This window comes from Vipera ursinii (genome assembly GCF_947247035.1).
Source record: "Vipera ursinii genome assembly, chromosome: 2".
NCBI lineage: Eukaryota > Metazoa > Chordata > Lepidosauria > Squamata > Viperidae > Vipera > Vipera ursinii.
Genome location: NC_139513.1, coordinates 59,333,087 through 59,357,996, shown reverse-complemented (window position 1 = coordinate 59,357,996; position 24,910 = coordinate 59,333,087). Strand labels below are relative to the sequence as shown.

At 47.2% G+C, this 24,910-nt stretch overlaps 1 protein-coding gene across 1 annotated transcript in view; it reads right to left on the bottom strand.

Annotated features, from left to right (window-relative positions):
• The window catches only part of DCP1A (decapping mRNA 1A), a 37,579-nt gene extending 12,955 nt beyond the window's left edge, over window positions 1-24,624 (bottom strand). The window contains exons 1-5 of the mRNA XM_083352934.1: window positions 24,478-24,624; window positions 21,793-21,833; window positions 21,219-21,346; window positions 17,946-18,012; window positions 13,927-14,050 (exon numbers count right to left, since the gene is read on the bottom strand). Of these exons, the coding sequence (XP_083209060.1) occupies window positions 13,927-14,050; window positions 17,946-18,012; window positions 21,219-21,346; window positions 21,793-21,833; window positions 24,478-24,612 (495 nt within the window). The 5' untranslated portion in view covers window positions 24,613-24,624. The remainder of the gene's footprint in view (window positions 1-13,926; window positions 14,051-17,945; window positions 18,013-21,218; window positions 21,347-21,792; window positions 21,834-24,477) is intronic.
• Between the last annotated feature and the right edge of the window lie 286 nt (window positions 24,625-24,910).

Below are 24,910 nucleotides of genomic sequence, written 5' to 3'. Positions count from 1 at the left end.
GGCCTTGGGAAGAAGGCACAGGGTGTATAGTGAGGGGAAAAAATTATTTGATCCCCTGCTGACTTTGTACGTTTTTGCCCACCAATAAATAAATGATTGGTCTATAATTTTAAAGGTAGGTTTATTTTAACAGTGAGAGACAGAACAACAGAAAAATCCAGAAAAATGCATTTCAAAAAAGTTATAAATTGATTTGCATTTGAATGAGTGAAATAAATATTTGACCCTTTCGCAAAACACGATGTAGTACTTGGTGGCAAAACCCTTGTTGGCAATCACAGAGGTCAGATGTTTCTTGTAGTTGGCCACCAGGTTTGCACACATCTCAGGAGGGATTTTGTCCCACTCCTCTTTGCAGATCCTCTCCAAGTCATTAAGGTTTCGAGGGTGACGTTTGGCGACTCGAACTTTCAGCTCCCTCCACAGATTTTCTATGGGATTAAGTTCTGGAGACTGGCTAGGCCACTCTAGGACCTTAACATGCTTCTTCTTGAGCCACTCCTTTGTTGCCTTGGCCATGTGTTTTGGGTCATTGGCATGCTACAACACCCACCCATGACCCATTTTCAATGCCCTGGCTGAGGGAAAAAGGTTCTCACCCAAGATTTGATGGTACATGGCCTTGTCCGTCATCCCTTTGATGCGGTGAAGTTGTCCTGTCCCCTTAGCAGAAAAACAACCCTAAAGCATAATGTTTCCACCTCCATGTTTTGACAGTGGGGATGGTGTTCTTGGGGGAATACGCAGTATTCCTCCTCCTCCTCCAAGCATAGAGAGTTGAGTTGATGCCAAAGTGTTGTGACTCAGGGCCAGCCTGTGGGTCCGACAGCCGGCTCCGATGTATCGGATGACTCAGATGAGGGGGAGGAGGGAGACGAACCGGCTGATGATGGTTTGGAGGCTTTGCAGAGCCCTCAGCCGGGGACCTCTTCTCAGCTGCGTGAGCCCGAGAGTGCGGAGGATGATGACCCACAGCTGGCCCTGTTCAAGGACGCCCGACGCAGGAGGCAGTCGAGCAGGAACAAACAAAGGCTGTGGGACTCCTCGGGAGGAGGCACAGGGAGACCACGCCCTGAGCTCTCAATAAAAGGAGTGTTTGGGGAGGGGCTGGTTGCTGAAAGCAACTCTTCCGCTTGAGGAGTCAAGCTCTAGTGTTTTTGTTAATTGAGTAATAAATCTTGGCAGATGCCTTTTAGCCTTGGACGCTCTCCAGTCTCTTCCTTCTGAATAGGGGTTTGCCTTACTACAAGGCCAGAAGAGGGCTGGTTCAGAACAGTTTGCTTTCAGCCTCCCACCCCTTATTACTACGATGGAGCAGCTTCTTGCCGAGAATGCCCAGCTCACCCAGCAACTCACTTTGTTGGCAGCTCAGGTGGCTCAACTGCAAGCTCAGGTACATGCTGCACCCCCACCCAGGAGGAAATGTCAGATAGCTATGCCGGATAAATTTGCTGGTAATCCAGAACTGTTTCCTGCCTTCCTGGGACAATGCCAGCTTTTTATCAGCGTGAGAGCAGCTGATTTCCCCACTGACCGGGATAAGGTGGGGTTCGTGTTGAGTCTTCTGTCGGGGGATGCAGCTCGTTGGGGCACGCCTTTGCTGGCACAGCCTAGCCCTTTGTTGGATAACTTTGGGGGGTTTTGTGACCATATGCGCCTCATGTACGAGGACCCAATTAAGGCGCAGACCGCCACCCGACGCCTGAAAGCTTTGAGGCAGGGTCAGCGCCCCCTACAGGCCTATATCAGTGATTTCCGGCTGCTTAGCCAGGATTCCGCCTGGAATGAGGCTGCGCTCGTGGATGCCTTCCAGGATGGCTTGTCGGAGGAGGTGTTGGATGAGCTGGCCCGCGTGGACATTCCCTCAGACCTGAATGGGCTGATCCATCTTTGTCTGCGGATCGATGCCCGGCTGCAGCAGCGAAAGAGTCGCCGTGCCACCCCACAGACCCCTGCCGCTCCTGTTGTGCGTGAGCCCCCAGTCCAGAGGGAGGAGCCAATGGAGCTGGGTGCCGCCAGGTCCCGTCTCTCGGTGACGGAAATGGACAGACGACGATCGGGGGGGTTGTGTTTTTACTGTGGGGACCCTGGACATTTGGCTGCTTCTTGCCCGAGGAAGCGTCAGCGGGCATCAGTGACCAAGCCTGCCCCGAGAAAGTCTTCTACTTTGCTGTCGGGAAATGGCCCGAGCCCGATCTAGACGGTGTGATAGATCGGGCGACCCACAACGACCACGCCGAGCGACGCCGTCCTGACGGTGCCTGTGAACCTCCACGGCATTTGATTTTGGAGGCACGTCTGATCCTTCCTGGCAAGCCAGAGGGGATTCCGGTCCATGCCTTAATTGACTCTGGGGCTACCACTAACTTTATGGACTCGGCCTTCGTGGCCAAATGGGCTGTTCCCCAGTGTCCGGTGGATCCGCCCATGCTTGTGGAGACCATCGATGGTCGAGTGCTCCTGTCCGGGCCTATTACGGCCGCCACGCAACCCGTGTGTATGGCCATCAGTTCTCATGTGGAGGCCATCCAGTTCTACATCACTTCGGAACTGCACTTCCCCGTGGTCTTGGGATTGGCGTGGCTCCGGGCGCATGATCCACAGATCTATTGGTCTCAGAACTTGGTCACCTTCCCAAGTTTGCAGTGCGTGGATCACACCCGCCATATCTGTGCCGGCCAGGTGGAGGGTTCCCCAGGGGTTTCCTTGCCTCCCGAACTGTCCGACTTTGCTGATGTGTTCAGCGAGTCAGAGGCGGACCAATTACCCCCGCACAGGCCATATGACTGTTCCATTGATCTAGTCCCTGATGCGCCTCTCCCAGTGGGGCGTTTGTACTCCATGTCGGAGCCCGAGTTGGCTGCATTGCGGGACTTCCTGACAAAGAATTTGGCTCGTGGTTTCATCCGGCCCTCGTCCTCGCCAGTGTCTGCGCCCGTGCTCTTCGTCAAAAAGAAGTCGGGCGAGTTACGGCTTTGCTGTGACTACCGGAAACTCAACGCCATCACGGTGCGTAACCGCTACCCGTTGCCCCTCATCCCCGAGCTCTTGGACCGACTCCGGGAGGCTAAGATCTTCACGAAACTGGACCTGCGTGGAGCTTACAACCTCGTCAGGGTTCGGCCGGGTGATGAGTGGAAGACGGCGTTTGGTACTCGCTATGGACATTTCGAGTACACGGTGATGCCGTTTGGCCTGACCAACGCCCCCGCTGTGTTTCAGCATTTTATGAACGACATCTTTCGAGATCTGTTGGACCAGTTTGTCGTGATTTACCTGGACGACATCCTGATTTACTCCCCGTCGCGTGAAGCGCATCATCAGCATCTCCGTCAGGTCCTGCAGCGCCTCCGGAAACATCGGCTGTTTGCCAAGTTGGAGAAGTGCCAGTTCTACCAGGTGACCATCGATTTCTTGGGTCACCGCATTTCTCCTGAGGGCATCGCCATGGAACCGAGTAAAGTTGAGTCGTTGCAGAGTTGGCAACCCCCGCGTCGCATGAAGGACGTTCAGCGACTTCTTGGATTTGCCAACTACTATCGGACATTCATCCCTGGCTTTGCTGCCTTGACAGCCCCCCTCACCCGGCTCCTGCAGAAGAAGACTCGGTTCCAGTGGAACGCCCCCGAACAACAGGCGTTCCAAGCTTTGAAGGACGCCTTCATGAAGGAGCCCATCTTGAAGCATCCTGACCCGCAACGGCCGTTTGTCGTGGAGGCGGACGCCTCCGACATTGCCATTGGGGCCGTGTTACTCCAGGCAGCGACGCCCAACGGTACCCTTTTCCCTTGCGCGTATCACTCTCGGAAATTGAACCCCTCGGAGCGCAACTATACCATCTGGGAGAAGGAGCTGCTGGCCATCAAGGCGGCGTTCGAGGCTTGGAGGCATCATCTGGAGGGGGCGCGGCATCAAATCGAGGTCCGGACGGACCACAAGAATCTGGAAAGCCTGCAGACCGCTCGGAATTTGAACCAACGCCAGATCCAGTGGTCCCTCTTCTTTGCGAGGTTTGACTTCCGGGTGCGGTACATACCAAGCGGGCACAACCAGAGAGCGGATGCTCTGTCCAGGAAGCCCGAGTACACCCGAGTGGAAGACAAGCTTCTGCCCAGGACAGTGATCCCCGTCGAGTCTTTTGCTGCGGTGCGGGAGCCGGTGGATATACGGGCTCGGATCCGGGAGGCGCAGCAGCAGGAGGCGTGGGTGGCTCAGCGGAAGGAAGAGGTGGGGCCAGATTCGCCTTGGTCGGTCACGGATGGACTCCTGTATTATCGTGACCGGCTCTATGTTCCAGGAGGGCCACTCAGGGGACTCGTCCTCAGCCAGTGTCATGATAACCCGGCTGCGGGGCATTTTGGCCTGTTCAAGACTCTGAACCTGGTCTCCCGTACCTTCTGGTGGCCCCGAGTCCGACACGATGTCCAGTCTTATGTCACCTCCTGCATCCCATGCAGGCAGGCCAAGTCAGCGACAGGGGCCCCGCCTGGTTTACTGCAGCCTTTGCCAATGCCCAAGAGACCCTGGGGGGCTGTGTCCATGGACTTTCTGACGGATCTACCCCCATCCTCCGGCTTCACGACAGTGTTTGTGGTGGTGGACATGTTGACCAAGATGGCGCACTTCATCCCCTGTCGCGGCTTACCGTCAGCTCGCGCCACTAGTCGCATGTTCATCCAACAGGTGTTCCGGCTGCACGGCCTTCCCGATAGAGTCGTCTCCGATAGGGGGGCCCAGTTTACAGCCCGCTTCTGGCAGGAGTTGATGCGGGCGTTGGACATTAAGGTTTGCCTCTCGTCCGCGCATCATCCTCAGACCGACGGGGGTACCGAGAAGGTCATCGGCATCTTAGAGCAGTATCTGCGCTGCTACGTTAACCTGCAGCAGGACAATTGGGTGGACTATTTGGCCATAGCCGAGTTTGCCTTTAACAACTCGCAGCACACCTCCACGCAGATGACACCGTTCTTGGCCAACGTGGGTTATCACGCCCGGTTTTTCCCCCTTTCTCCCGTGGACTCACCGGAGCCGGCAGCGAACGAATTCATGGCGGAGTTACAGGCGATCCATCGGTTGGTGCGACGGCAGCTGGAGAAGGCCAAGGCCGACTACAAGAGGTTCGCCGATCGGTCGAGAAGGGATACGCCTCCATTATCGGTGGGGGATCGGGTCTGGCTGTCCACCAGGAACCTACCATCCACTCGGCCGGCGAGGAAGCTGGACCACCGTTACCTTGGACCGTTCCCAGTCGAGGCCGTCATCAACCCGGTCGCCTATCGTTTAACTCTGCCACGTTCCCTGCGCGTGCACCCCGTCTTCCATCGGTCCTTGTTGGTCCCCGAACAACCGGCTTGTCCACTTCGCCAAGCGGAACTTCCCCCATCAGGACCTCGGGATGGCGACAGCACCCCCGAGTACGAGGTCGCCAGCATCAGGGATTCCCGCTGGCTGAAAGGTCGCTTCCAGTACCTGATCGAGTGGAAAGGGTACGGGCCGGAGGACTTCACATGGGAAGACGCGACCGCCGTTCATGCCCCTGCGTTGGTGACTGCTTTTCACGAACAGTTCCCATCCCGACCGCATCCGGATCGGCAGACCCGGGGGAAGGGCCCTGCGGTGCGGGATAGTGTTGTGACTCAGGGCCAGCCTGTGGGTCCGACAGCCGGCTCCGATGTATCGGATGACTCAGATGAGGGGGAGGAGGGAGACGAACCGGCTGATGATGGTTTGGAGGCTTTGCAGGGCCCTCAGCCGGGGACCTCTTCTCAGCTGCGTGAGCCCGATAGTGCGGAGGATGATGACCCACAGCTGGCCCTGTTCAAGGACGCCCGACGCAGGAGGCAGTCGAGCAGGAACAAACAAAGAAAGGCTGTGGGACTCCTCGGGAGGAGGCACAGGGAGACCACGCCCTGAGCTCTCAATAAAAGGAGTGTTTGGGGAGGGGCTGGTTGCTGAAAGCAACTCTTCCGCTTGAGGAGTCAAGCTCTAGTGTTTTTGTTAATTGAGTAATAAATCTTGGCAGATGCCTTTTAGCCTTGGACGCTCTCCAGTCTCTTCTTTCTGAATAGGGGTTTGCCTTACTACAAGGCCAGAAGAGGGCTGGTTCAGAACACAAAGAGCTCAATTTTGGTCTCATCTGACCACAACACTTTTAGCCAGTTCTCCTCTGAAGCATGCAGATGTTCATTGGCAAACTTCAGATGGGCCTGTACATGACTTTCTTGAGCAGGGGGACCTTGCAGGCACTGCAGGATTTCAGTCCTTCACAGCGTAGTGTGTTACCAATTGTTTTCTTGGTGACTATTTTCCCAGCTGTAGTTCTGGGCTGATTCTTCACCATTCTCGTGATCACTGAAACACCACAAGGTGAGATCTTACATGGAGCCCCAGACGGAGGGAGATTACCGTATATACTTGAGTATAAGCCGACTCGAGTATAAGCCGAGACCCCCAATTTCACCCCCAAAAACTGGTAAAAGTTATTGACTCGAGTATAAGCCGATCCGCCGTTCTGCAAGCCTCTGCCGCCAGCAGAGGCTCGATCCGCCATTTTGCAAGCCTGAATACACAGGAATACCCTGTGTAGCCGCGGCTCGTCGGCAGGTCTCCGTTCCTCCTGCCGACCTTTGGGGAGGTTTGGGCGCCTCCCCAAACCTCCCCAAACCTCGGCAGGTCTCCGTTCCTCCTGCCGACCTTTGGGGAGGTTTGGGCGCCTCCCCAAACCTCCCCAAACCTCGGCAGGTGTCCGTTCCTCCGCGCAGACCTGCCGACCTTTGGGGAGGTTTGGGCGCCTCCCCAAACGTCCCCAAACCTCGGCAGGTCTCCGTTCCTGTTTGGGGAGGTTTGGGCGCCTCCCCAAACGTCCCCAAACCTCGGCAGGTCTCCGTTCCTGTTTGGGGAGGTTTGGGCGCCTCCCCAAACGTCCCCAAACCTCGGCAGGTCTCCGTTCCTCCGCGCAGACCTGCCGACCTTTGGGTAGGTTTGGGCGCCTCCCCAAACGTCCCCAAACCTCGGCAGGTCTCCGTTCCTGTTTGGGGAGGTTTGGGCGCCTCCCCAAACGTCCCCAAACCTCGGCAGGTCTCCGTTCCTGTTTGGGGAGGTTTGGGCGCCTCCCCAAACGTCCCCAAACCTCGGCAGGTCTCCGTTCCTCCGCGCAGACCTGCCGACCTTTGGGGAGGTTTGGGCGCCTCCCCAAACGTCCCCAAACCTCAGCAGGTCTCCGTTCCTGTTTGGGGAGGTTTGGGCGCCTCCCCAAACGTCCCCAAACCTCGGCAGGTCTCCGTTCCTCCGCGCAGACCTGCCGACCTTTGGGGAGGTTTGGGCGCCTCCCCAAACGTCTCCAAACCTCGGCAGGTCTCCGTTCCTGTTTGGGGAGGTTTGGGCGCCTCCCCAAACGTCCCCAAACCTCGGCAGGTCTCCGTTCCTGTTTGGGGAGGTTTGGGCGCCTCCCCAAACCTCCCCAAACCTCGGCAGGTCTCCGTTCCTGTTTGGGGAGGTTTGGGCGCCTCCCCAAACCTCCCCAAGCCTCGGCAGGTCTCCGTTCCTCCGCGCAGACCTGCCGACCTTTGGGGAGGTTTGGGCGCCTCCCCAAACGTCCCCAAACCTCGGCAGGTCTCCGTTCCTGTTTGGGGAGGTTTGGGCGCCTCCCCAAACCTCCCCAAACCTCGGCAGGTCTCCGTTCCTGTTTGGGGAGGTTTGGGCGCCTCCCCAAACCTCCCCAAACCTCGGCAGGTCTCCGTTCCTCCGTGCAGACCTGCCGACCTTTGGGGAGGTTTGGGCGCCTCCCCAAACGTCCCCAAACCTCGGCAGGTCTCCGTTCCTGTTTGGGGAGGTTTGGGCGCCTCCCCAAACGTCCCCAAACCTCGGCAGGTCTCCGTTCCTCCGCGCAGACCTGCCGACCTTTGGGGAGGTTTGGGCGCCTCCCCAAACGTCCCCAAACCTCGGCAGGTCTCCGTTCCTGTTTGGGGAGGTTTGGGCGCCTCCCCAAACGTCCCCAAACCTCCCCAAACCTCGGCAGGTCTGCGCGGAGGAACGGAGACCTGCCGAGGTTTGGGGACGTTTGGGGAGGCGCCCAAACCTCCCCAAACAGGAACGGAGACCTGCCGAGGTTTGGGGACGTTTGGGGAGGCGCCCAAACCTCCCCAAAGGTCGGCAGGTCTGCACGGAGGAACGGAGACCTGCCGAGGTTTGGGGAGGTTTGGGGAGGCGCCCAAACCTCCCCAAACAGGAACGGAGACCTGCCGAGGTTTGGGGACGTTTGGGGAGGCGCCCAAACCTCCCCAAAGGTCGGCAGGTCTGCGCGGAGGAACGGAGACCTGCCGAGGTTTGGGGACGTTTGGGGAGGCGCCCAAACCTCCCCAAACAGGAACGGAGACCTGCCGAGGTTTGGGGACGTTTGGGGAGGCGCCCAAACCTCCCCAAAGGTCGGCAGGTCTGCACGGAGGAACGGAGACCTGCCGAGGTTTGGGGAGGTTTGGGGAGGCGCCCAAACCTCCCCAAACAGGAACGGAGACCTGCCGAGGTTTGGGGACGTTTGGGGAGGCGCCCAAACCTCCCCAAAGGTCGGCAGGTCTGCGCGGAGGAACGGAGACCTGCCGAGGTTTGGGGACGTTTGGGGAGGCGCCCAAACCTCCCCAAACAGGAACGGAGACCTGCCGAGGTTTGGGGACGTTTGGGGAGGCGCCCAAACCTCCCCAAAGGTCGGCAGGTCTGCGCGGAGGAACGGAGACCTGCCGAGGTTTGGGGAGGCGCCCAAACCTCCCCAAACAGGAACGGAGACCTGCCGAGGTTTGGGGAGGTGCCCAAACCTCCCCAAACAGGAACGGAGACCTGCCGAGGTTTGGGGACGTTTGGGGAGGCGCCCAAACCTCCCCAAAGGTCGGCAGGTCTGCGCGGAGGAACGGAGACCTGCCGAGGTTTGGGGACGTTTGGGGAGGCGCCCAAACCTCCCCAAACAGGAACGGAGACCTGCCGAGGTTTGGGGAGGTTTGGGGAGGCGCCCAAACCTCCCCAAAGGTCGGCAGGTCTGCGCGGAGGAACGGAGACCTGCCGAGGTTTGGGGAGGCGCCCAAACCTCCCCAAACAGGAACGGAGACCTGCCGAGGTTTGGGGAGGTGCCCAAACCTCCCCAAACAGGAACGGAGACCTGCCGAGGTTTGGGGACGTTTGGGGAGGCGCCCAAACCTCCCCAAAGGTCGGCAGGTCTGCGCGGAGGAACGGAGACCTGCCGAGGTTTGGGGACGTTTGGGGAGGCGCCCAAACCTCCCCAAACAGGAACGGAGACCTGCCGAGGTTTGGGGAGGTTTGGGGAGGCGCCCAAACCTCCCCAAAGGTCGGCAGGTCTGCGCGGAGGAACGGAGACCTGCCGAGGTTTGGGGAGGTTTGGGGAGGCGCCCAAAGCTCCCCAAACAGGAACGGAGACCTGCCGAGGTTTGGGGACGTTTGGGGAGGCGCCCAAACCTCCCCAAAGGTCGGCAGGTCTGCGCGGAGGAACGGAGACCTGCCGAGGTTTGGGGACGTTTGGGGAGGCGCCCAAACCTCCCCAAACAGGAACGGAGACCTGCCGAGGTTTGGGGACGTTTGGGGAGGCGCCCAAACCTCCCCAAAGGTCGGCAGGTCTGCGCGGAGGAACGGAGACCTGCCGAGGTTTGGGGACGTTTGGGGAGGCGCCCAAACCTCCCCAAACGTCGGCAGGTCTGCGCGGAGGAACGGAGACCTGCCGAGGTTTGGGGAGGTTTGGGGAGGCGCCCAAACCTCCCCAAACAGGAACGGAGACCTGCCGAGGTTTGGGGAGGTTTGGGGAGGCGCCCAAACCTCCCCAAACAGGAACGGAGACCTGGGGAGGTTTGGGGAGGCGCCCAAACCTTCCCAAACGTCGGCAGGTCTGCGCGGAGGAACGGAGACCTGCCGAGGTTTGGGGAGGCGCCCAAACCTCCCCAAAGGTCGGCAGGAGGAACGGAGACCTGCCGAGGTTTGGGGAGGTTTGGGGAGGCGCCCAAACCTCCCCAAAGGTTGGCAGGAGGAACGGAGACCTGCCGAGGTTTGGGGAGGTTTGGGGAGGCGCCCAAACCTCCCCAAACGTCGGCAGGAGGAACGGAGACCTGCCGAGGTTTGGGGAGGTTTGGGGAGGCGCCCAAACCTCCCCAAACGTCGGCAGGTCTGCGCGGAGGAACGGAGACCTGCCGAGGTTTGGGGAGACGCCCAAACCTCCCCAAACGTCGGCAAGTCTCCGTTCCTCCGCGCCCTGCCTGCCTGCTTCTTTCCGCTGCGGAAAGAAGCAGGCAGGCAAGGCGCGGAGTTTGGGGAGGTGCGCGCGCACCTCCCCAAACCTCCCCAAACTTCGGCAGGTCTCGGACGGCGGTGGCTTGGGAGAGGTGCGGGCGATCCCGGAAGCACCAAAGCCTCGGCCGCGCACAAGTCCTCGGTAAGTTTTTTTTGTTGACTGGAGTATAAGCCGAAGTGGAATTTTTCAGCCCAAAAAGTGGGCTGAAAAATTCGGCTTATACTCAAGTATATACGGTAAGTTATTTTGTATTTCTTCCATTTGTAAATAATTGCACCAACTGTTGTCACCTTCTTACGAAGCTGCTTGGCGACAGTCTTGTAGCCCATTCCAGCCTTGTCCCTGGCATCCTTGGACAGCTCTTTGATCCTGGACATGATGCAGAGTTTGGAATCTGATTGATTCCTTTTGAGATTAGGGACACTCCCTTTAAGAAAGTGCTTCTAATCTCAGCTCATTACCTATATGACCCGGTGCAGATCCCAGTGGGCTTCGTGGTTTTCCGCGGAGCTCAGGGAGATGAAGCGTCGGAGACGGGGCCTAGAGAGCTGTTGGAGGTCCAGCCGGTCTGAATCCGACTGATTGCGGCTAAGGTCCTCTATGAGGTCTTATCTCGCAGCGATGAGGACGGCAAGGTCTAATTACTTTGCTACCCTCGTGTCTGCAGATAATCGCCCGGCCGCCCTGTTTAGGGTGACTCGCTCCCTCCTTAATCAGGTGAGGGAGGAGCCCCTGCAGGGTCGTGCCGAGGAGTTTAGCCAACATCTGTTGGACAAAATCGCTCGGATCCGGACCGGTTTGGACTCCGACTGGGCAGAGTCTGACGGTGAGGACATGGGCAGTCTTGGTGATGTCATCTGGGAGGAGTTCGATCCTGTGACTCTGGAAGAGGTGGACAGGATTATGGGGAGGCTGAGCTCCACCACGTGTTTATTGGACCCGTGTCCCTCCTGGCTGGTTTATTCGGCTCGGGAGGGGACATGAAGCTGACTTCAGGCAGTGATAACTGCTTCTTTGAGTGAGGGCAGTTTTCCCTCACTCAAAGACCCCTCCTCAAGAAGCCTGCCCTGGACCCAGCTGTTTTAAACAACTATCGTCCGGTCTCCCACCTTCGCTTTCTTGCGAAGGTTGTTGAGCGCGTGGTGGCGCATAAGCTTCCTTTGTTCCTGGAGGAAGCTGATTATCTGGACCTGTACCAATCGGGCTTCAGGCCCAGGTACAGCACGGAGACGGCATTGGTCGTGCTGGTGAATGATCTCTGGCGGGCTTGGGACAGGGGTTGTTCCTCTGTCCTAGTCCTATTAGACCTCTCAGCGGCTTTTGATACCATCGACCATGGTATCTTACTGCGGGGTCTCAGGGGGTTGGGAGTGGGAGGCACCGTTTTACGGTGGTTCTCCTCCTACCTCCTGGGATGTTCGCAGTTGATGTTGGCAGGAGGGCAGAGGTCGGCCTCCAGGCCTCCCATTTGTGGAGCTCCTCAGGGGTCAGTCCTCTCGCCTCTCCTGTTCAACATCTATATGAAGCCGCTGGGTGAGATCATTCGTGGTTTTGGGGTTGGGTATCATCAATATGCTGATGATACCCAGCTTTTCATCTCTACCCCAAACCACCCCAGTGATGCCCTCGATGTGATGTCCTGTTGCCTGGAGGCGGTTCGGGTCTGGATGGGGAGGAACAGGCTTCGGCTCAACCCCGACAAGACTGAGTGGCTGTGTGTGCCGGCATCTCGGGAAATTCAGATTATTCCATCTCTAGCCATGGGGGGGTGAGATATTACCCCCCGTAGATAGGGCTCGCAACTTGGGTGTCCTCCTAGACTCACAGCTCTCTTTGGAAGATCATATAGGAGCTGTGACTAGGGGGGGCCTTCGCCCAGGTTCGCCTGGTGCGCCAGTTGCGGCCCTATCTGGACCGAGATGCCTTGCGTACAGTCACTCATGCGCTCGTGACCTCCCGTTTGGACTACTGCAACGCTCTCTACATGGAGCTTCCCTTGAGGACTACTCGGAGGCTTCAGCTGGTGCAGAATGCAGCCGCGCGAGTGGTGGTGGGGGTTTCCCGATACTCCCATGTAACACCTCTACTCCGCAAGCTGCATTGGCTTCCGGTTGCCCTCCGGGTAAGATTCAAGGTGCTGGTAATGACCTATAAAGCCCTAAATGGCATGGGTCCGGATTACTTACGGCAGACATGTCAAACACAAGGCCCGGGGGCCGGATCCGGCCCGCGAAGGGGTTTCATGCGGCCCGCAAAGCCATCCTGGAAACAGTGAGGGAACGGCCCCCACTGCCTTGGCCCTGACCCAGAGACCCTCCTTCTGCCAGAGACCCTCCAATCTGTCCCACTCCTGCCCAGGCCCCCATAGGCACCCTTGATGCGAACAATGTAGAGCTGGCCAAGCCCACCCAGTAGGCCATACGCACTCTAGCCACGCCCATCCAGTAGGCCACGCCCACCCTAGCCATACCCACCTGGCTCCCTGAGGGGAACCACAATGCTGATGCGGCCCTCAATGAAATTGAGTTTGACACCCCTGACTTACGGGAGCACCTGCTGCCGGCATCAACTTCCCTTCGTCCAGTGCGCTCCCACAGAGGGCCTCCTTAGGGTGCCATCGGTCAAAGAGTGTCGACTGGCGACCCCCAGGGGGACGGCGTTCTCTGTGGGCGCGCCAGACCTTTGGAACCGTTTACCGGTTGAGCTCCGGATGGCTCCCGACCTTTGCTCCTTCCGACGTGACCTAAAAACATACTTATTTGAACAAGCCGGCCTGGTCTGATGGGTTTGGAGTATTTTAATATTAATTGCATTAATTTTTATTGGAATTGGGGTGTATTATTTAATTCTTTTTTAACTTTTGTACATTGTGTTTTTATTGTATTTGCCCTGTACACCGCCCTGAGTCCTTCGGGAGAAGGGCGGTATAGAAATTAAATTATTATTATTATTATTATTATTATTATTATTATTATTATTATTATTATTATTATTTAAAAGACACCTGGGAGACAAGAAATCTTGCTGATTGATAGGGGATCAAATTTCACTCATTAAAATGCAAATCCATTTTGTAACTTTTTTGAAATGCGTTTTTATGGATTTTTTGTGCTTATTCTGTCTCTTATTGTTAAAATAAATCTATTATTAAAATTATAGAGTGATCATTTCTTTGTCAGTGGGCAAATGTACAAAATCAGCAGGGAATCCAATACCTTTTCCCCTCACTGTACCCGTGTGTGCACAGGGAGGCTATTGAAAGGAGGTGTGAGTGGGGGAATCACAGAGAAATTGTAGATTTGCGCAATCTTCTTTGCTGACTTCTCATTGATGTTACTTGGAAGAAGCTGGCACAGAAGGTCACACATTGGTGTCCATGTTGTTGCAGGACACTGCAATTGGTTGTAAGTGCAAGCTGAATGCCATGCAACTAAATTTTGCTCAGCTGTGAGGGTAGTGCTGGAACTTTGAATACTGATTTTAAGTAGTTCAGTAGCACTGCAGCTTCAAACAATTACTGAATGAATGGTCATAATTCAAGGACCTTTTCAAGCATATTTATGGGTAATTATTTTGCCTTTAAATACGTAAAATCCTAAAATTAGAACCTGGTCTTAAAATCATAATATGAACAATTTCCTTACCCGTTCATATTCAACCTTTGCTTTACTAAGCAACTCTAGGATATCTGTGCAACCATTAACCCGACTGACATTTTTTCTATCTTGTAATTGTTGCTGGGATCTCTGAGTTTCTTCCTGTACCACCCTATCACAAAAGAGAAAAAAAGACTACTTATATTTAGAATATATTTTAATATCATATACCCTTCTTGGAAAAGCATGATTTTAATGAAAGGAAGAGCACACACAACATGCAAGAACAAGATTAAATGTAATAGGCAGTATAGATTAATCACTATAAAGTATACATTATTTATTCCATTATACACTGATCTTTAATCTGCCCATTTTAATAAAAGGATTTACAAATTGCAATAAGCAACCATTTGCTCCGACTATGGGTTGCTGAATAAGCCAGTAATGGATGCCTTGATTCATAATACTGAGCCATAAACCACTGTACAACATATAACTACTTGTTTTATACACTGCATTAGAAACCTCATGAATGTTTTCTTCACAATTTATTTATTACAGACTTCCAAATAATTCGTTTACTACCTCCATTACAACTTAGCTGAATATATTATTAACTTTGCTTTAAATATGTATAAACCACTTTGACAATACATTTGCCCAGAAATATAAACAATACTTTAGAATAAAATAAAAAGAAATGCAATGTTTAAACTTTTCTCATTGATTCAGAACATTTTTACTAACTTAAAACAAATTCGCTCAAACAACTTGAAATGAAGACAAGAGTTAGGATATTAGGCTAGGACTGAGGAGACCCAGACTTAAGTCTACCCTCAATCATGGCTGATAATTTGGGCTAAACAATCTCTATCAGTCCAACCCATTTGATAGAGATGTTGCTATGGGGATAAAATGAAGTGAGATCCCCAGGTAAACTGTAATGGGGGAAAGGCAGGATATAGATCAAATTAGTATGACATACTAAAAGTAATGGATCAGGTTATCTATTTTTCAAAGAAAAAAAATGGTGCAGATTTTAGTCTTAAAAATAAAGCCAGGTAAGGATGCTATCAATCATTCTGGGTATATTTGGAATGGTGAGAATATGTAATAATATTAAAATAATATTGAATAACAATAAATTTAAAAATATTCTGCATTCTCACAAAATGGCTGCCATGGGAGAGAGCTAGCCTATTACTATGATGAGGATACTTTCTCTAATATCAAAGATTAATAACTCTATTACAGTGTATATATGTATATGTATATGTATATGTATATATATAATCTGCTTAGAGAGGACTATAAAGCACTATGAAGCGGTACATAAGTCTAACTGCTATTGCTATATCAATATGTCTTTGCCTTTTAGAGTGGGCAAAACAAATAAAGTACCAGGCTGCATTTTCTAAGGATTGTCTGTGAGCTTCTATGTACTTAAGATAAGTTATTTAAACAAAGATGACACTAAATGTGGGAACACTATGTTTGTAAAATCCACACTGGCTATCTGTAGTCTAAAACAAAATCTGAATACATCCATCTTCTGAATCTTAAGCCTACATTAGCTATAATGTGGATTATTTAACATATTTTGCAATATAGTTGCTAAACTGCATGAAGGAATGCAAATGGACATTAAGCTGCATAAAACTTCTAATTTATAACAAATTTCAAACAGCTTTAATTTGGACTAGGTCATTACATAAATACACTGTATCATTAGATTTGTATAATACTACATCACTGCAGGTATTATATATCATCAGATTGATAGAGTATCCCCAACAGTGAAAGTATGATTAAGAGTTTGAAGTACAGTCAAGGGAATCATATGTGTATTTTCATCAATTCCTCACACCAAATCTATCAATTACTAGTAGGGTTGTTATGAAACTTTCATACTGTCATATTCAATTTCAAAAAGAAATAGTTCTAAAAATAAAAGGGCTTGTAGAAAACAACCCAAAATAAAAAAAAAAAAACAAGTGGATTAACATTCTCCATTCCAAAGCTAAAATAAAAACTCAGGTACGATATATAGTGCAAAGGCAACATGTTACTCAAAAGGTCACTAACGCTGGTAATAAGAATAAATGACATTATTAAGAGAAATTAAAGTTACATTCAGAAAGAAACATTTCTTAAATTACAGATAAAATCACATGAAGATCCTTAATGTGCTGCTTTATGTGGACCCTAAGAGTTGATTTTGACTTGATGGTACATAATCAACTGCAGGGCAGTTCAGGATCCTTGGTAGAAAGCAGTTAAATTGACATATAGACAGACAAACCTTTCTGGAGAAAAATCAATATGGCTTCTGTAATAAATTCAACCTCACTAACCCTTTAGACATCTCTGAAAATCTCAAGAAAGTAATGACTTGACAAGGTGACTTGTTTTCAAAAGGCTTTGGCAAATTCCTTCACCAAAAACTTACAGGCACATTATTTCCTAGTTAAAGAACAGTGTAGGAATAAATAGACAGTTCTCAAAATGGAAGAAAGCATATAAGGGTTTATACTGGGTTTTAGGTTCTTTATAAATATCTGGATGAACATAACACCAAACTATTTAGGATGATAAAAATACAAAAGGCAGCAAAACCTTTTAAATGATCTTATTAAACTGAACAGGCATTAAAATGATGAACTGTTTAATGTAATGAATACAAGATGGCCTTATATCCCAATGAGAATCATTTTGGATTGCACTGGGATATAAATGGAATATGCTGGGTAAGATTGTGATAGATAGCTCGATAAAATATTTCAGGTTATTTTGAAAAAGGCCAACTTCATCTCGGATGTAACGGATAAATTTAAAATACAGTTAACAGATAGAATAATGTGAGCTAGAAATAGTGACCAAATATACAGGCATCTAACTACAAGCTTAAGTTATTTACATTACAAGCAAGAAATAGGTTAACTGGAATGGGCTTCTACATTAAATCTAATAACAATAACAACAATTTAGCAACACCTGATCAGGTACACACAGATCAAGTTGCTATTTTACTATACACTTATTGCAAAAGTTGTAAGGAGGAGGAAAAATGGAAGAGAAACTGACAGATTTATCTATGTTAAAAGTGAACAGTTCTCTCTCAACAGAGGGGAAGGGATATGGCCCCACACCATTCATGCCCCTCTTAGCACCACACTATCCTCTCCTTTACAAGGCAGCCCAGTCCCAACAGGTTTCTGCCATTGTTTGCATTCTGAATCAGGTGACCCTGAGGACACAGATTAGATCTTAGGTTGTTTCAATGACCCTCAAGAGTGAATGTTAATGATTGGCCAACTGCAGAGAGTATAAATCCCTTCCTTTCCCCACCAGTTAGTTAGAACTGAAGAAGCTTTTTGGATGAGAAGTGAAACACCTTAAAGAAAAACCAGAAAGTCCAGTTGCCTTTAAAATAAAAGCACCTTTGGGGCAACCATGACCTGGGTGAATGAGAACCTCCATGGACAGTTCTTTAAATGATTTTGACTAAAAACAAGCATGTATTCCTTTAGAAAAACGTTGGTTACATATTTTTTGAAAAATTACAATATCCTTTATGTGCTAAATATCTGAATGTTTCCTGAGAATTCAAAGCATTATGACAATGCAGGAAAGTGAGGAACGTCTGTATCTGGCATTTTTAAGACTAAGTTGTTTGAAGTTACAATTTATATACCACTCCATTTCCAGAGACTATCAGAGCATTATATTAAGATTAAAAACATCAATATAATTATAAACAGCCATTCAGTGCTACCACTCATTGTGATTTTAAATTATCTCCCGCAGACATAAAATCATACCTTAGTTTCAAATGTGGGATACAGAATTACAATTTGACTATTTCTTCCAAACATTAAGTCACAATGTATTTTTGTCATAATGTATTATATTAAGTCATAATGCACCTTTAGAAGGTGAGAACAAAAAAAAACATGCAAAAACAATTTTGCAGTGAGATGCTATAAAGCTAAAAATAACCTCAGCATGTTTATTCATTTTTTTCAATTTTTATATTAAATTATATTTAAAAATTAGGTACTTACTTAGACATGAGTTTTGCTATTCGATGACAGTCATTCTTGTCATAAAACCAGATACTGTAAATTAACACTGGAAGATATTTGAAAGAAGGAAATGATTATCTTTAAAAAAAAACTATTACAGGATGAATAAAAATGTAAAGCATCAGCAAAATGAATTATGTGAAACACTAAAAAGAGAAAAATATGAAGTATAACTGCTTGAGGAAGATGGGTTAAAAACAAAAAAAATGTAAGGACTGAAGAAAAAGGATGAATGAAACAAAGGGAAGGAAGAAAAAAAAATCAGTTGGGAAGGGCAAGTGATTCAGTTCTAAACCAGAAAAGCATAAATATATGCCAAGCCAAATATATTTTTAAAAAAATCCTGAAGTATAGCCAATAAACAAAATAAACCTCCCTAAATATAAATATATAGTTATCACATAGCAATTTCTGGGTCGTAACACTAGTTTCAATCTGTTTTTTAAGAGACAAGTTATCCCATTGAACCATAAGCTTTACTTCCAACTAAGCATACAAAAACTATATATTATTTAGTACTCTGGTTGTCCAGGCTTTGGGACGGCAATACTACGGTACTGATCAGGGGTCCTGCAGATATTTCCCCCCTGCATCCCAGTGCAATGTTTCAGAAGTGGGGATTGCCAAACAATATATGAAGTCCGTATAGGATCTGCTTAAGATCCCGTGAGTTCTTTGAAAATCCTGTAACCTGTTAGGGTGCAGAAAGATGTCTTTCTTATGTATTTGGAGGTTTTAGCTAAATTGGGATTTTTGGAACTCTCCTTTGAGATTCTTGAGAGGAAATGTTTCTTCATGGTAATATGCTAGGAACTTTTAATTTCCATGGCTATCATTTCCTGTTTGCCAGTGTAGAGCTAAGTAATGCAGATCATTTGGGGAAGGATGCTTAATCCGATGTCTTATATTTCCTGTGGGGGACAGTTTCTAATTCTGCTAGAATTAAGAGTTGTCTGCAATTTCAGTGTTGAAACAATCTTTTTTGTAAAGGTTGGTCACGGTTTTCTCCTGGAAAGATTTAGAGTTTTGCCCTTTGTAGTGTCATTCTCCCAGGTTTCAAATCTAATACATTTCACTTTCAGGCTAGTTCTCCATGTAGCTACTGCTCTGCTGGTCATGTGATTAATGATCTAAGATTTTTTTAAAAATTAGGTTTATGGAGGACAAGTTTGCAGGAGCTAATATTCACATTATATTTTTGTACCCGATTGTGGCTTTCCTATCTTCTGACCAGCAAAGCACATTATTATGCCTATGATCCTATGGATTTTCTGAAATAGACATACTCTCTATTTTTTCAAAACACCCTAAAAGTATAGTTTTACATACTTAGTGAAAGTCTGTGTAGCAGAAACCAGAATAACCAAAGGCTGAGTCTGAACTGGTTGTTTATTTGAAAAAAAGTTAAAAAGCAGGGGCAAATCTTGCTGGCCTGTTTTGTTCAAAGGAAATAAGGTATGGGTAAGAACAGAATTTATTCTATCCATAATTAGCAGGCCATTTAGCTCATGGATGTGAAAAAGCAATACATATCCAAATGCAACAACCAACACTTTAGATTAGGGGTCTTCAAACTTGGCCCTTTTATGACTTGTGGACTTCAACTCCCAGAATTCTTCAGCCAGGCATGCTGGCTGAGAAATTCTGGGAGCTGAAATCCACAAGTCATAAAAGGGCCAAGTTTGAAGATTCCTGCTTTAGATGATCTCTTCCTAGGACTGTAGAAATAATCTTCTACAGAAAATGTGTTGGTAGAAGAAGGCTTTAAAATATAAGTCAATTTTAAAGGCACTTTAGATAAACAAGTACCAAATTAATTATTCAGACATATACTCAGAATCAAGGCTTCTTAAAATATTACACAAATAATTACTAATGAATTGACTAAAATAGCAATTCCAGTTAAATCTGGAAAACACTCTGTCAGTGTGTTACTAAAAGAGGTACTACCATATATGAGGTATATGCTATTTGCCTGCTGCATAACAATACTTTCAGATCAAATCTTTATTAGTCATAGACCAGCATCAGGATAGTGGGGTACAAACAATTGGTGATTTAAAAATACTAAAAGATAAAGATGTGTGTGTGTGTGTGTGTGTGTGTGTGTGTGTGTGTGTGTGCGCGCGCTAATTTTTAAAAAGTTAAATATATAAAAACTGTAAAAATCAAGAGTAAAAAGATCTAAAATGAGGGATAGAAACATTAAGCAGATGTAAAGGAACACAAAGTTAGCATTTGGCAAACTAAATCTGTCATATACAAAAATACACTTGAATAATGAAGTAACTGCTCATTAATTTTAATTTATGTCACAGGTCATCATCTGACAGAATTTAAACATTGCTGTTCAGAACCTGGTAATATTATATGCTGTAGCAGGTTTAGTATCTACAAACAGCAGGGAGACATAGAATTGTCTTGTGCATCTTGGGTATTTATGCATTAATAAAACTGCATACAACTAGTACAAATGTCTCTGTAATACAGGCACTAGAGGAGTACATACTCTGTTGTTTCTATGTATCCAGAGTCATAGGGGCATTGTCTCTCTAGGTAGGGAATTTTCCTGTTGGTCTGCAAGGATAGCTCACGGAATGGCATGATGTTGAGCCAGAGTAAAGGCTTTCCATTGTGATACTTTCAAAGATTTAATTTTTTCCTCAACTAATTGCATCCATTCAACCTAAATTGAGTGTTAACTTGTTCTCGTTGTGTGTCAGGCGTGAATAACCAGACCTACACATGTATGTTCAAATTAGCTACTTATCGTTCGAGGCCTATTTCACAGGAATCTCCCCAGACTGGCAGTTTTCACCTGGAAAATACTAGATAAGGCTCAAAAGGGGACTGGGGGTGGGGGTTAGACCTTGCCTTCTTACTCTGAGTCCAGAGTAATTCCCCTACTTGAGTCCTCCTCCTGACTTTGACAGTTGCTCTCCAACATCATGTCACACATAAACAGTAAAATTCTGACTCAACATACCCTTTGAAAGAAAGGTGTTTCATAAATATGTTTACTGAATATTAATGTCATTTGCATAAATTTGTATCATCATAATCACACAGATACATCAATTGTTAAAACAGATTTCATACTTAGTGGCTTTTGTGGTCAAATTTGTGCACTAAATCCAAAAATCCTTTAAATGAGAAGTGTTAAACTGAGATTTTACTGCACTTAAATAGGAGAAATTTTCTAAACTTCTAAAAATGGTATTTCCTAAATAATATATTCAAATGCATACTTACAGTTGGCATTTCTATACAGAAGAAAAGGTTCATGAAGTTGAAACTCCAAGTCTTTGTTTACGGGCTCAACCAAGTTGTGCATATTCAATCGATTTACAATTGTAAAACCATGGTAAGGTGAAGCAGACCTATTATTTCAAGGGAAACAGATTATGGATAAACTGATCTGCAAAAACAGAAGAAAGGTTGACAGTCGCAGCGTTCTCAAAGTGCCATTGAAGAGCAAGTTGAAAAATGAAGAAAAGACAGAGAGCAAGATAAACAGCAATAGTTTGCATAAGAACAATCCTTGAGACTTTTTGCAAGAGACTATGTAGAGCTTTGTGCAAACAGAAGTATAGTTTCAAAGATTTTATACTAAGTTTTAAAAGTGCCCATTGCCAAACAGAACCACTATTTAGAGACACAGCATCTCTGGATTCATTTCAACACATTATACAACCACAGCACTGATTACGAATAATGCAATACTGCTTAATTGCCCTAAGTAAATGCAATATTATATCTGCAAGAGACAAATATCACAGACTACGTTCTACTATAATCCAATTATTCCTGAAAGTTATTTCATTACCTTTTATAAACAAATAAGGTACCTTCTATGTCAGTCTTCTCCTATAACAAAGGAAAACAATATCAAATTAATTCAAGCAGAAGGTCATTTGATACATTCCTAAGTTTCATTAAATAAGAAATTATAACTATGACATAATGAATGGGATTGGTTAAATTCAACAGTAGAGGATAGAACAATCCAAAGATTCACCCTCATAACAATTCATTAATACCTACACTAAAAATAATTTCAGAAATACTGACTGCATAATAGTTGACTTGGAAAATATACCATTACAAAAGTTTATAATTAGTCTTCAAATTAATGATATAAAGTCATGGTTTTTGTAATAGTAAGCCTTTAAAAAAATAAAAAAATAAATCTACATTGTTTATTAGTCTAGCAACGTCTACAAGCATATTAGTAAAAGAAAGTTGTGTAATTTTTAATATTAATCATACTATCAGTAGCAAAGTTAAACATGTAACACATTTTTGGTTTTTTCCAAGTAAAGTCACTATAAAATGCTAATGCTGATGGATTACAAATTTAAAGAAGTTTCTGTCACACAATGTTGTATCTCAGAGCAATAAATTGTCATACTCAAATCTGACACATGAAAAAGAATATATGCTTTCATCATCAAGACTTCATGTGAGTGACCATACTATATTGCTCACTTTATTCACTGCAGGGACAAAGTGTACAGATAGAAATCGAGAAAATATAAAATTAAGAAGTCAAGAGTCTGAAAAATGTAGATGTACAACTAAGAGATCATCAACAATATTTTATAGTTTGTACAATAGATGATTTTATGCTTGTTATGATTATCACAGGCAACTTCAAAGAAAGAAATCAACCTATCAAGTGATGAGTCAGCTTCTGGTGCTGACATCAACACAGTTTATTTTCTTGGCAACACTATGGAGCACATTTACCACTGTGTTCTCCTATTCTTTTTTTTTTTAAAAAATTGATTTCTCATTCTAACTTAAACGTCTTAGTGGTCTCCCATCTAAGTACTAAACAGATCTCATCCTGCTTAGGTCTTCTGAAACTGGCCAAGGTTTGCTAGACAGCATTCAAATTAAAACTAGCCAGCAGGAAAACTGAAGAACAAGAATCTCTAAGCATCCAGAACAAAATTTTTTCCACTGTTACAGTAAAAGTTCTTGATTTCCAAAATCAAAAAGTTACAAAAACATCTCATATGATAACCTTTCAAATAACTTTTAGTCCCATATCAGTTTTAATGAGGGTATTCCTATTTCAAACAAGGCAGTCTTCATAGGCAGAACACAGAGATTCTAATAACATAACTTAAAATCATTGGGAACTAGACTGCATACAGATTTAATAAATAATATTATTCTAGTCAAACTACTAAATGAATGCAAATATTTCATTTTTAAAATACATTTAAAATAAATTAACATATATTTATATTTTCATGTAAATATACTTTGTTCAGAGCAGCAGTACAGAGAAGGAAACAATTAAAACCAGCAGCATTTAAGTTTGCCAAACCAGCCACACCAAACTGATTTACCACACTATCAATAATGGGATTTAATATATTATTTTTCAATGTAAGTTGGCAAATAATTTTGATTTTGAGGACTTGGGAGTCCTGGAACCACACTTTAAGAAACGTTCTAGACTAGAGGAATAAGAAAAAGTTAGCCAAGAATTGCACTAAATTTAATTTCTTTCTTAGCGTGTGCTATTTAAATTCAATGTATGCCTTTTACAGCAATGTACTATATTTAAGTTCATAAAACAAATAAAATAAAATAAAGAGATTGGTTCATCTTCCTACAAAGGGATAGGGGAAAGAAGCGATTTCTCCAGCTGCGTATTTATTTATTTTTTATTTTTATTTTTAATTCCATTTATATCCCGCCCTTCTCCAAAGACTCAGGGCGGCTTACAAGCTTAGCAGTAGCCTTCATTCTATGTATATGCCTGCTTATTAGGGCTTTCACACACACCCCCAAGCGGCATTATTACAAAGTCATATTAATTGCCCCCAACAATCTGGGTCCTCATTTTACCTACCTCGGAAGGATGGAAGGCTGAGTCAACCTTGAGCCTGGTGGGACGCGAACCTGCACTCATTGCAGGCAGCTGGTGTTACTTAAGGAGGCGTTAGCCCACTGCTCCACCAAGGCCTCAATACAATTTATTTCATTCCCTGCCCCCCACCCCCATTTAATTTACCACAAAACAAAAACAAATGGTAGGAACACCACAAAACACAATTAGAGAGAGAAAACTAGGTGAACGATAAACGGCGACCCCCCTCCAGACCAAGAAAGTGGGTGTGTTTCTGAGCTCTTGAAGCGCGGTTCTGTGCACCTTGGGGTTCTCGCTCTTGGGGCTAGAAAGAGTCGTCCTCCTTTCCTTCTGCCACCCAGCAAGAGGCTCGCCCCGTCGAGGGACGACGGCGGCGGCAAGAAACCGGAGGCGCCCCACGAACCGCTAAGGCAGCGTTTCCCAACCTTAGGAACTTGAAGATGCGTGGACTTCAACTCCCAGAATTCCCCAGCCAGCTATGCTGGCTGGGGAATTCTGGGAGTTGAAGTCCACGCATCTTCAAGTTCCTAAGGTTGGAAAACGCTGCGCTAAGGCACCGCCGTGGGAAGCGGTGTTGGAAACCACGCATTTATCAAGACCCTCCTCTGCCTCGAGGCCACTCACCCATTCGTTGGCCTTTGGACTGAAGCGATAAAGGGCCACCTGGCCGGTCACGTCGGCGATGCTGGTGATGTAGGGATCGTGCTGCTTTAAGGCCGCCAGGCTCATCTCTTGCCCCGCTTTATTCAGGGACTCCATCTTGGATCCGGAATCTCGGCAAGAACGGAGAAAGGAAGGAAGAGGAAAAAAAACAGGGGAGCGGAAACCCCGGGAACGCAGTGATATTCCGCTCTGCGCGCAACCTTCCTCCTCCGCCGGGCGGGAATTGTACCCCAGACTTTCTGTTCCGTCCTTGGGGAGGAGCGTCGGAGAAGTCGCGTGTTTTCGTTTCTCCTGGTTTTTCGTTGGCGATCTTTTTATCAGCAACACATTCGAATTCACGTTTTTTTTTAAAAAAAAAAAAGTTTGGAAGATTGTTTAGCTGCAGCTGGCCAGC